The sequence below is a fragment of the Dipodomys ordii genome, unplaced genomic scaffold, assembly GCF_000151885.1.
Source record: "Dipodomys ordii isolate 6190 unplaced genomic scaffold, Dord_2.0 Scaffold66, whole genome shotgun sequence".
In the NCBI taxonomy this organism is placed as follows: Eukaryota; Metazoa; Chordata; class Mammalia; order Rodentia; family Heteromyidae; genus Dipodomys; species Dipodomys ordii.
Genome location: NW_012267282.1, coordinates 725,701 through 735,863, shown reverse-complemented (window position 1 = coordinate 735,863; position 10,163 = coordinate 725,701). Strand labels below are relative to the sequence as shown.

Below are 10,163 nucleotides of genomic sequence, written 5' to 3'. Positions count from 1 at the left end.
AAGCCGGAAGTGGTGCTGTGGCTCAAGTGGTAGAGCGCTAGCCTTGAGCTGAAGAGCTGAGGGACAGCGCCCAGGCCCAGAGTTCCGGCCCCACAACCGGACCCAAAAAAAAAAAAAAAAAAAAGAAATGAAAATGGTTCGTTGTCCTTGGTCAAGCCTCTTTCTGTGTGTATGTTACCTTGAATCTTGTTCTCTTCAGCTGAAGTCAGATGTTTCCCTTCAGTTGTGTCCATTCATACACATACACCAATACTAGGGATAGAATCCAGGGTCTGGCTTGCTGCCACAGAGCTGTGCCCAGCCCGTTTGTATAAATCTTAATGCTGGTTTGATTTTCTCCAGCTTCCCTACAGGGCATCTGTCCCCTCGGGTTAATGTTACTTTTCATGAGTCCGTAAGGTTTTTGCCCTTTAAGTTTTTTCCTGGTTTCAACTCGGACGCACTTGCGTGGCTAGCTTAGTTCACTCAGCTAATTTTCTGCCATTTGAGTCATTCCTCTATCCCAGCTTTTTTGCTGGCTATTTTGGAGATGGAGTCTCACAGATCCTCCACCCCCACCCCCCCTTCCCTGGGCTAGCTTCAAACCCTGGTCCTCAGATCGCAGCCTCCTGAGCAGCTAGGATTCTCTGCATGCGCCACCAGCACCCAGATGCCTATTTTAGTGCCTCTAGGCTAGGGACTCCCTAAAGGGAGTCTGTGAAGTGGTTGAGGGTCACACTTCATTTCCTCTTGGTCTTTTCTCTGAACAACTTCAAGGAATAAGTAATATTATCCACAGGTTTTGTGGACAGATTTCTTGGTTAAGAAATAATAACATGATGCAGTAGCCAGCCCTTGTCTGTTTCTGGGGTGTTCGCAGCATGTATTCTTTTTTCACTACCAAAATTTTTAGTATGATTTTAATGGTACGTATTTTTATTTCAGAGTCAGGTCCAAACTCTGACAATGAGGATGAGGATGATGAGGAAGACGGGAGCTATCTGCACCCATCTCTCTTCGCTTCCAAAAAGAGCAGCCGCCTCGAAGAGCTGATGAAGGTCTTTGTTTCATTGTTATCTGTGTGTTTTTATGGCATAACAAATTTGCTGCCAGTTTAAGTTTGGAAAATACCGAGCATGGTGTTTCTTGTGTGTTTCAGCTGTAATTTGATTGTTTTTGAGATGTCTTGTACATTTTTGTGTTGGGCTTGGTGACAGAGCATTTGTTTTCTGCACATATTAATAAATTTCACAAGCAGATTATTTTTCTATCTAGGATACTTAGAATAAGTAGAAATTTAGTGAAGACTTGGAACTGGTTTTGCCATGTAGACTTCATTGCAGAATTTATGCTTTTTTGAGTGTTCAGAACATCTGCTCAGTCATTTGTTACCTTCGGAGACAGATTTAAATAAGTACGGTTTGATGTGTGTGTTTTTTTCTATTATAGTGGTACTGGGGGTATAACTTGGGGCCCTTTGCCTCCTAAGCAGGTGCTCTACCACTTGAGCCATGTCTCCAGCCCCTTCCCTAGATGTATTTACTTCTGACTCTCCCCTCATCCTTAGGAAGAAATCCACCATTTGTAATATGAAAAGCAGAAGTCTGTGAGGTTTAAACAAACTTTCAGCAACCATAAAGTTTGTCTGGCCTGTATAGGGAATGCCTGATGGGTGGATAAAATCTGTTTACTAGAAATCAGAAATTCCTTGGAGGAAGGACGAAGTTTCAAGTTGGCTTGAACAATCTTCTCCTTCCTGTGATTATCTGCACTTTGAAGTTGAGTCTTTTGCAACGAGAGGGTTGTATGTGGTTCAGAACACCGTCTTCTCTGTCCCTAGCCCTTAAAGGTGGTGGACCCAGATCACCCCCTGGCAGCCCTTGTCCGAAAAGCACAAGCTGACAGCTCTGCCCCCACGCCACACACCCCAGATGGGGCATCCACGCAGCCCTCACAGGTGGAATACACGGCCGACTGTGAGTACCCATGGGGTGTGTCCTGATTGTGAGCACCCACTGGGTGTGTCCTGACTTGGGGGAGGACCCTTGAGTGTGTTCTGATTGGGAGGACCCTTGAGTATGTCTGATTGTGAGCACCCACTGAGTGTGTTCTGATTGGGAGGACCCTTGAGTGTGTCTGATTAGGAGGACCCTTGAGTGTGTCCTGACTTGGAAGCACCCACTGAGTGTGTTCTGATTGGGAGGACCCTTGAGTGTGTCCTGACTTGGAAGCACCCACTGAGTGTGTTCTGATTGGGAGGACCCTTGAGTGTGTCCTGACTTGGAAGCACCCACTGAGTGTGTCCTGACTTGTGAGCACCCACTGAGTGTGTCCTGACTTGGGAGGACCCTTGAGTGTGTCCTGACTTGGGAGGACCCTTGAGTGTGTCCTGACTTGGAAGCACCCACTGAGTGTGTCCTGATTGTGAGCACCCACTGCGTGTGTCCTGACTTGGGGGAGCACCCACTGAGTGTGTTCTGATTGGTAGGACCCTTGAGTGTGTCTGATTGTGAGCACCCACTGAGTGTGTTCTGATTGGGAGCACCCACTGAGTGTGTCCTGACTTGGAAGCACCCACTGAGTGTGTTCTGATTGGGAGCACCACTTACTTGCATCCAGATCTCAGATCCAGGGTATACTCCCTTGACTCTGGAGCTAACTGGCCAGATCTTAACTTGAAAGAGATGACCAGGTCATCTCTTTGGCTGGACCTGTGGCCAGAGAGCTGCTCTGTCCCAGTGTCAACTAGGCAGGAAGAGCAGAGTCAAAGGTAGACAGGTTGTGCCAGCCAAAGATGCCCCTCTGTGTCACCTTCCAGCAGCTTCTTCTAGCCCATCGTTGGCTAATATCTCAAGATCTTTCCTGCCTGTGGTGGAGGCAGCGAGGGGGTCTGCGGTTGAACACATTGCTGCCCTAAACAAAGACAGAGCCCTGTGAAGAAGAGGGGGGAGCACAGATTCTGGAGAGATGGTCTTGTCTGTGCTAGACACAATTTTGTGGTAATGTAAGACTATTAGAATTGACATGTAAGATTGAATGGACATGGTTCTGTTAACAACAGAGAGAGCCAGGCACCAGTGCCTCACACCTGTAACCCAAGTTACTTAGGAGACCGAGACGAGACTCTTGTCTCCAGTTAACCATCAGGAAGTCAGAACTGGAAGCATGGCTCAAGTAGTAGACTCCAGTTGGGAACACAAAAAGCTGAACAAGAGCTCAGGCCTGAATTAACCCTAATGCTGGAAGGGTGGTGGATAAGAACTGAGAAGGCAGGATCTGGCTAGACATATGATTACTGCCACTAAAGACATAAGAACAAGATAGGGTATCTGCAGGACTTGATTCCAGGACCACTGACAGATACCAAAACCCTGGGTCCTCAACTCTTCTCCCATGGATTAAGTCATCTCTGGATGCAATGGGAATGCCTGGTGAGCAGCTGTTATATTGTACTGTTAATACTGTTAAAGCAATAGTGATGGAAGTTCGCATGGTACAAATGAAACTTTTCCCATGAATATTTTCAACCCAAGGTGGGTAGAATTGTGGGTATCGAGCTGGAGGAGACACAGAGCCAACTTTACTATGCACTGCAGAATTACGTTTATTTCGATTCTCTTATCTTTTTAATGACTTGAAGTGATTAACTGACTGTAAACCTTGATGTATGTGTTCAAGCAGTCACTTGAAGTGAGGGAAGAGCGTTTAGCGTACCAGTGTGGTCCTCCGTGCTCCCCTGCAGGGGAGGTGCTCTTTCCACCAGGCAGGTAGTCGGCTGGGGCATGCTGGCCAAAGAGGAAGCAGCCCAACTTCTGCTTATCTGCATCTTCCTTTGGCACCAGTCCAGTGGCTATAGGGAGCCAGTGGGTGTGAGTGGACAGTGCCTCTGACTAGAACATGTCCAAGACAGGTTCTGACAGAAGGAAACAGGAAGCGTGTGGGTGCCACAGGTGGAACTGTCTTCTCTGTAGCAGGCAACCAGATGGAGTGTAAGCCGCGTGACCATGCTTGCCTGTTGGCAGTGTTTGTTCAGTGCCGCAGTGTACGCTTAGCCCCTGCAGGATGACCCTGGACGGACCAGGCTGAGTGTGGCCACTCTGTGATGTATCCACGGCCTGGTGGAGACAGTGACTGGAGCCAAACCATGATAGTATGAACATCCCAGAGCTGTGTGTTTGAGAGAGCGTGGTAGGGCTCCCTGGCCAAGATAAGCTGCAGAGCCTCCGTCCGACCCAGGGGCACACAAGCCAGCCCTGAATCCTCCTCCTCCCTCAAGCCAGCCCTGAATCCTCCTCCTCCCTCAAGCCAGGCCCTGAATCCTCCTCCTCCCTCAAGCCAGGCCCTGAATCCTCCTCCTCCCTCAAGCCAGGCCTTGAATCCTCTTCCTCCTCCCCTTCTTCCTCCTCTCCCCTCTCCCCTTTTTTTATACACTGAGGGAAGGACATGGGGGAAAAAGGGCTTTTTGTAGCCAAAAAACGTTCACCCTATTTTCAGCAGGCATGCTTGACATGAGGTTTGTGAAGTTCAGATACTCACTCCTGCATCAGCTCCAAGATGAACGGCATTATAGTTCATTGTTCCCAGCATACTGTTCTTCATTTTCTAGATCTTTCCAAATGTATGTTGCTTATACCGTGTGTGTGTGTGCGTGCGCGCGCGTGCCCGTGCCAATCCTTGGGCTTGAACTCAGGGCCTGCTGCTGCCCCTGAGCTTTTGTGCTCAAGGCTAGCACTCTACCACTTGAGCCACAGCTCCATGTCTGGCTTTTTGGTGGTTAATTGAAGAGTCTCATGGAGCCAGGTGCCAGTGGCTCACCCCTGTAATCCTAGCTACTCAGGAAGCTGAGATCTGAGGATCATGGTTTGAAGCCAGCCCATAAGACTTATCTGCAATTAATCACAGAAAAAGCTGTAAGTGGTGTTTTGTTCAAGTAGTAGAGTGTTAGCCTTGAGCAAAAAGGAGCTTAGGGATATCACCCCCAGATCCAGGGTTCAAGGCCCAGGACTGGCCAAAAAAAAAGGCTCACAGACATTTCCTGCTGGGATCTGTCTTCAAACCATGATCCTCAGATCTCAGCCTCCTGAGTAGCTAAGATTACAGGTAAGAGCCATCAGCCACATTAGCCTGTGGGTTTTTTGGTGGTGGTGGTGGTGTTTTTGCCAGTCCTGGGGCTTAAACTCAAAGAGGCCTGGGCGCTGTCCCTGAGCTTCTTCTGCTCAAGGCTAGTACTCTACAACTTGAACCACAGCACCACTTCCAGCTTTTTCTGTTTATATGGTACTGAAGAATGGAACCCAGGGCTTCATGCATGCTAGGCAAGCACTCACCACTAAGCCCCATTCCCAGCCCATGGCCTGTGGTTTTAATATGTTGTTTCAGGAGTACTTTCTTTCTTTTTTTTTTTCCAAATTTTTTATTGTGATTAAGTAGTTACGTAATTTCCCAAATTTCACAGTACTGTGGGATAGTGATGCTCAGTTAAAGTCACAAACACATTCTAACTTTCCTGGAGCAAATTGTCTATCACGGTCTATAACATTTATGAGTTCTAAGAGCTTTGCAATGCAGTTATTTCTTCCACATTGGGTGGTATGTACATCTCTTTTGTTTTGCATAGCATCAGCTGTTCCCTCTTTCCCACTTGTTCCCTCCCTCCCATTGCTGCCATTAAGTTGCTTAGTTCATTTTGGTCAGTGTCCAATGCAGCTGATGGGTCCCACTGTTGTATGTTTTTCCCTGATTCCCTCTAGTTCTGTGTCGTCTTCCTGGTTTCCCTTCGGTGTACACATATACCATACATGTGATCAGCAGCATGGGGTTATTTAGTAGTGTTTCGACCAGATGAGTGGAAGTCCTTTGTTTCTTCTGTTAGTTTTGTCGTATCACCTAACATTTTGGATTTAACATCCACTTATCAGTGAGACCATGTACCGTTTGTCTCTTTGCTCTTGGCTTACCTTGCTCAACATGATTCCTTCTAGCCCCATCCATTTCCCTGCAAATGCCATTATTTTGTCATTTCTAATGGCTGCATAATATTCCATTGTGTATAGATACCATAATTTTTGGATCCATTCATCTGTGGTGGGGCATCTGGGTTTCCATATCCTGGCTATTGTGAACAGTGCTGCAATAAACATGGAGGTGCACGTGTCCTTGTATACTGGTTCCTGTTGTTCAGGATAGATGCCTAGAAGTGGTATGACTGAGTCATAAGGGAGGTCAATATTTAGCTTTCTGAGGACCCTCCAGACTGTTTTCCAAAGTGGTTGTATAAGTGTACATTCCCACCAGCAGTGTAATAGGGTTCCTCTTTCTCCACATCCCCTCCAGCATTTGTCGTTGGCTGATTTGTGGATGTGGGACATTCTGACTGGGGTAAGGTGGTATCTCAGGGTTGTCTTTATTTGCATTTCCTTCACCACCAGGGATGGTGAACATTTCCTCATGTGTTTCTTTGCCATTTTTATTTCTTCATTTGAGAAGTCCCTCTTTAGTTCCCTTGACCATTTAGTGATTGGTTTGTTAGGTTTGGGAGGGATTAGTGTCTTGAGTTCCCTGTATATACAGGATGTTAACCCCTTGTCTGATATATTGTTGGTATCAGGAGTACTTTCTCGGCCTATTTCTGTAGAGCTTGCATGCAGCCTGGCCCTGCCGCATCTGCATTCCCTCTGCTGCAGCCCCCTGGTGTTCACTAGTCCCAGGGCATACTCCGACACTCCTTGTGATTTACTTTCTACTAATATGGCAGGCTGGGAAGACCATCTATTTTTATTTTAAAGGATTTCTTTCTTAACCAGATGCCCATGGCTTATACCAGTAATCCTATCTACTCAGGAAGCTGAGATCTGAGGATCACGGTTGGAAACCAGCTCTCAGCAGGAAAGTCCATGAGATGCTAACCACCAAAAAGCCAGAAATAGAGCTGTGGCTCAAATGGTAAACTCTCAGGGACAGTGCCTGGTCCTTGAATTCAAGCCCAGGATCAGCCAGCTCATGCATGTGCACACATACATGCACACATGTGCACACAAAAGTGTCTTCTAGAAGCTCTTTAGATATAGATAAGTAAAATTAGCAATTTCCATTTTTTAGCCTTACAGTGAGCTATTTTGAAGCTTTTTACTTTTTATTATTTGTCTTCTGCTGTTCAGCAATAAATTCTTGCAGAAAAGGATAATAAGATCATCCTGGATGCAGCAATGGTAACATGCTGCCCATTGTACAGCTCACAGTGGTTTTGTAATGGTACAGTGCTTTATTCTAAAAAGGATAGAAGTGAAAATTAAATCATTTCGTGTGGCTAGATTAGATTTTTTTTCTTGTTTTGCAGTCTTTTAAGTGTGCCTTTTCTGTTGGTTATGGCATTTTCTTTTTAAAAATAACTTCATTGTAAGTCAGGAAGGGAGGAGAAGAGAGGGCAGGCCAGGAAGTAAGTGCACTGGCATCCTTGGTGTTCGTGTGAGGAAGGTAGAAATGAAGTGCCCTTGTCACCAGAAAGAAGGGAGAGCCCGGGCTAGGGACTGGAAGGCCTTCTTTATAAGACTGCCCCTGAGAGACTCATGCCTGAGACAGGAATCAGCAATAGTCTGAAGTCACAGTGAAGTAATGCCTGAGCTGCAAGTAAAAATTTGTTTCATAATGCAAGAATTCAGCCCTGAAAGACCTCTTTATGGAAGAATAAAAGATTTGGAGCACATTAAGAGGTTATCATTGTCTTTTAGTTACTTTTTTTTTTTTTTTGGTCAGTCATGGGGCTTGAACTCTGGGCCTGGGCGCTGTCCCTCAGCTCTTCAGCTCAACACAAGTGCTCTATCGCCTGAGCCACAGCGCCAATTCCAGTTTTCTAGTGGATAATTTGAGATAAGAGTCACAGACTTTCCTGCCCGGGTTGGCTTTAACTGTGATCCTCAGATCTCAGCCTCCTGAGTAGCTAGGATGACAAGTGTAAGCCACCGGCCCCCGGCTTGAGTTTTATACTCAGCACTGTTGACTGTGAAAGTAGAGGAGATTGGTCCTTGTAAAGTATCTTACCTGAATGTTAACTTCCTTAGCCATAAAGGAAATGCAAGCTGGACAGCGCTCAGGCCCAGAGTTCAAGCTCCATGACTGACCAAAAAAAAAAAAAGGAAATGCAGATAGAGATCCAATTCAGATGGCTCCCATCAGCCGAAGGTGTGGCTCAGTAGTTGTATGGCTGCCCAGCAAGTCCAGGCACTATACCAGCATACACTGTGCCCTGGGAAGGAGGACCCTGATATACTGCACAAAAAGACATGTAAATTGTGTCTCCAGTATGGAGATTTATCGGAGGTTCCTCATATTAAGAGTAGAACTTGTTCAAGATCCTTCCGTACCACTCTGAGCGCCCAACAGAGACCTGCACAGCCCTGTGGTGTCACAGCACACCTTGCACAGTAGCCAGCCTGTGCCAGCCATCAGCCTAGATACTCTTCTGTAGATGAGTGAGCAGAGAAAACACAGCATAGACATGCATACCCACATTATGTGGTATTGTTCAGCCATTAAATTACGCCATTTGTAGGAAAAATAGATGGAGGCAAACCAGACTTGGACAGATACCACGCTTCCTTGTATGTGAGAACTAGACCTAAAGGCGTGATAACTGCAGGGTAGTAGGAGTGAATGGTCAAGTTACATTAAATGCATGTGTAGAAATAATGCAGACCCCCCCCCCCCCGCACACACATTGCTAATAAAAACTTGGAAAAATAAAATAACTTCCGTGCTTGGGGATGGCTCAGTGCATTGGGTCCTGTATTTCATTCCCAGACCCCATGGAAAACAAACCTTAACTTCCTTTCTCCCCTTGAAACCAGAGGTTTGGGGCCCTTGGCCCAATCTGTAGACATGTCAGATCCACGTCACTTATAGTCACCTAATAAACAGACTGCAGTAAACCTTCAGCTCTCTCCAAGGTACAGACATGAGTGATAATTAGAGAGGGAACTGGGCAGGAAGAGGTCCCGGGTCTGGATGTGGTCTGGTCGGCCAGGATTTCAGTCTGAGGTTGAGGCCAGCAGGACAGCGCCCAGCCCCCGCTCCTGGCAGGTGTCTATCCCGGCCTTTGGCTATTCTCTTCCTTTGGGGCAGTTTCCCCTCTTGTCTCAAGATGGTAAGCAGCCCCAGTCTGGGGAGAAGCTCTGAGCGTCCCTCCCACTTCCCGTAACTTCATTGTCCATGTACCACTGTACTTTTAGAAAACATCTCTCTCTGGTTCACTGGAGTCAGGTTTTGCTTGCTCAGTAAGTACGTGTATCAGAATAATATATTGATCTGTCTTCACACCTTACCCCAGTCAGGAATGGTGGTGTGCACCTGTGGTCCCAGCCTATCGGAAGACTGAGGGCCGAGGGATCATGTGCACTGGGTATCGGAGTGGCTGGGGATGCAGAGGAGACGCCATGTTTGATTCTTGTGTGTCTTACAGCGACTGTGGCTGCCATGTACTACAGCTACTACATGTTACCAGATGGCACCTATTGCCTGGCGCCGCCGCCTCCAGGAATTGATGTGGCCACCTACTACAGCACCCTTCCTGCTGGAGTGACCGTGTCCAGCTCCCCCGGAGTGACCACCACCGCCCCACCACCTCCTGGAACCACGCCTCCTCCCCCGCCCACTACAGCTGAAGCGGGCAGTGAGGTGACCGCCACGCCCACGACCACCACAAGGTGTGTGCACTGTGCTGCTGTGTGCTGTGTGCTGTCCTGCCACAGTGCCCCGTGTCCACGACCACCACGGCTGTGTGCGCTGTGTGCTGTCCTGCCACAGTGCCCCGTGTCCACGACCACCATGGCTGTGTGCACTGTGTGCTGTCCTGCCACAGTGCCCCGTGTCCACGACCACCATGGCTGTGTGCGCTGTGTGCTGTCCTGCCACGGCTGCGTGCTGTCCTGCCACAGTGCCCCGTGTCCACGACCACCATGGCTGTGTGCACTGTGTGCTGTCCTGCCACAGTGCCCCGTGTCCACGACCACCACGGCTGTGTGTGCTGTGTGCTGTCCTGCCACAGTGCCCCGTGTCCACGACCACCACGGCTGTGTGCTGTGCTGTCCTGCCACAGTGCCCCGTGTCCACGACCGCCACGGCTGTGTGCGCTGTGTGCTGTCCTGCCACGGTGCCCCGTGTCCACGACCACCACGGCTGTGTGCGCTGTG

The 10,163-nt window shown here is 48.1% G+C and overlaps 1 protein-coding gene across 1 annotated transcript in view; it reads left to right on the top strand.

The window, feature by feature from the left end:
• Positions 1 to 10,163, top strand: part of Sfswap (splicing factor, suppressor of white-apricot family) — a gene marked incomplete at its 5' end in the record, with an annotated part of 56,408 nt that overhangs the window by 14,283 nt on the left and 31,962 nt on the right. Inside the window, 3 exons of the mRNA XM_013023036.1 lie at positions 925 to 1,037; positions 1,820 to 1,955; positions 9,434 to 9,677. Of these exons, the coding sequence (XP_012878490.1) occupies positions 925 to 1,037; positions 1,820 to 1,955; positions 9,434 to 9,677 (493 nt within the window). The remainder of the gene's footprint in view (positions 1 to 924; positions 1,038 to 1,819; positions 1,956 to 9,433; positions 9,678 to 10,163) is intronic.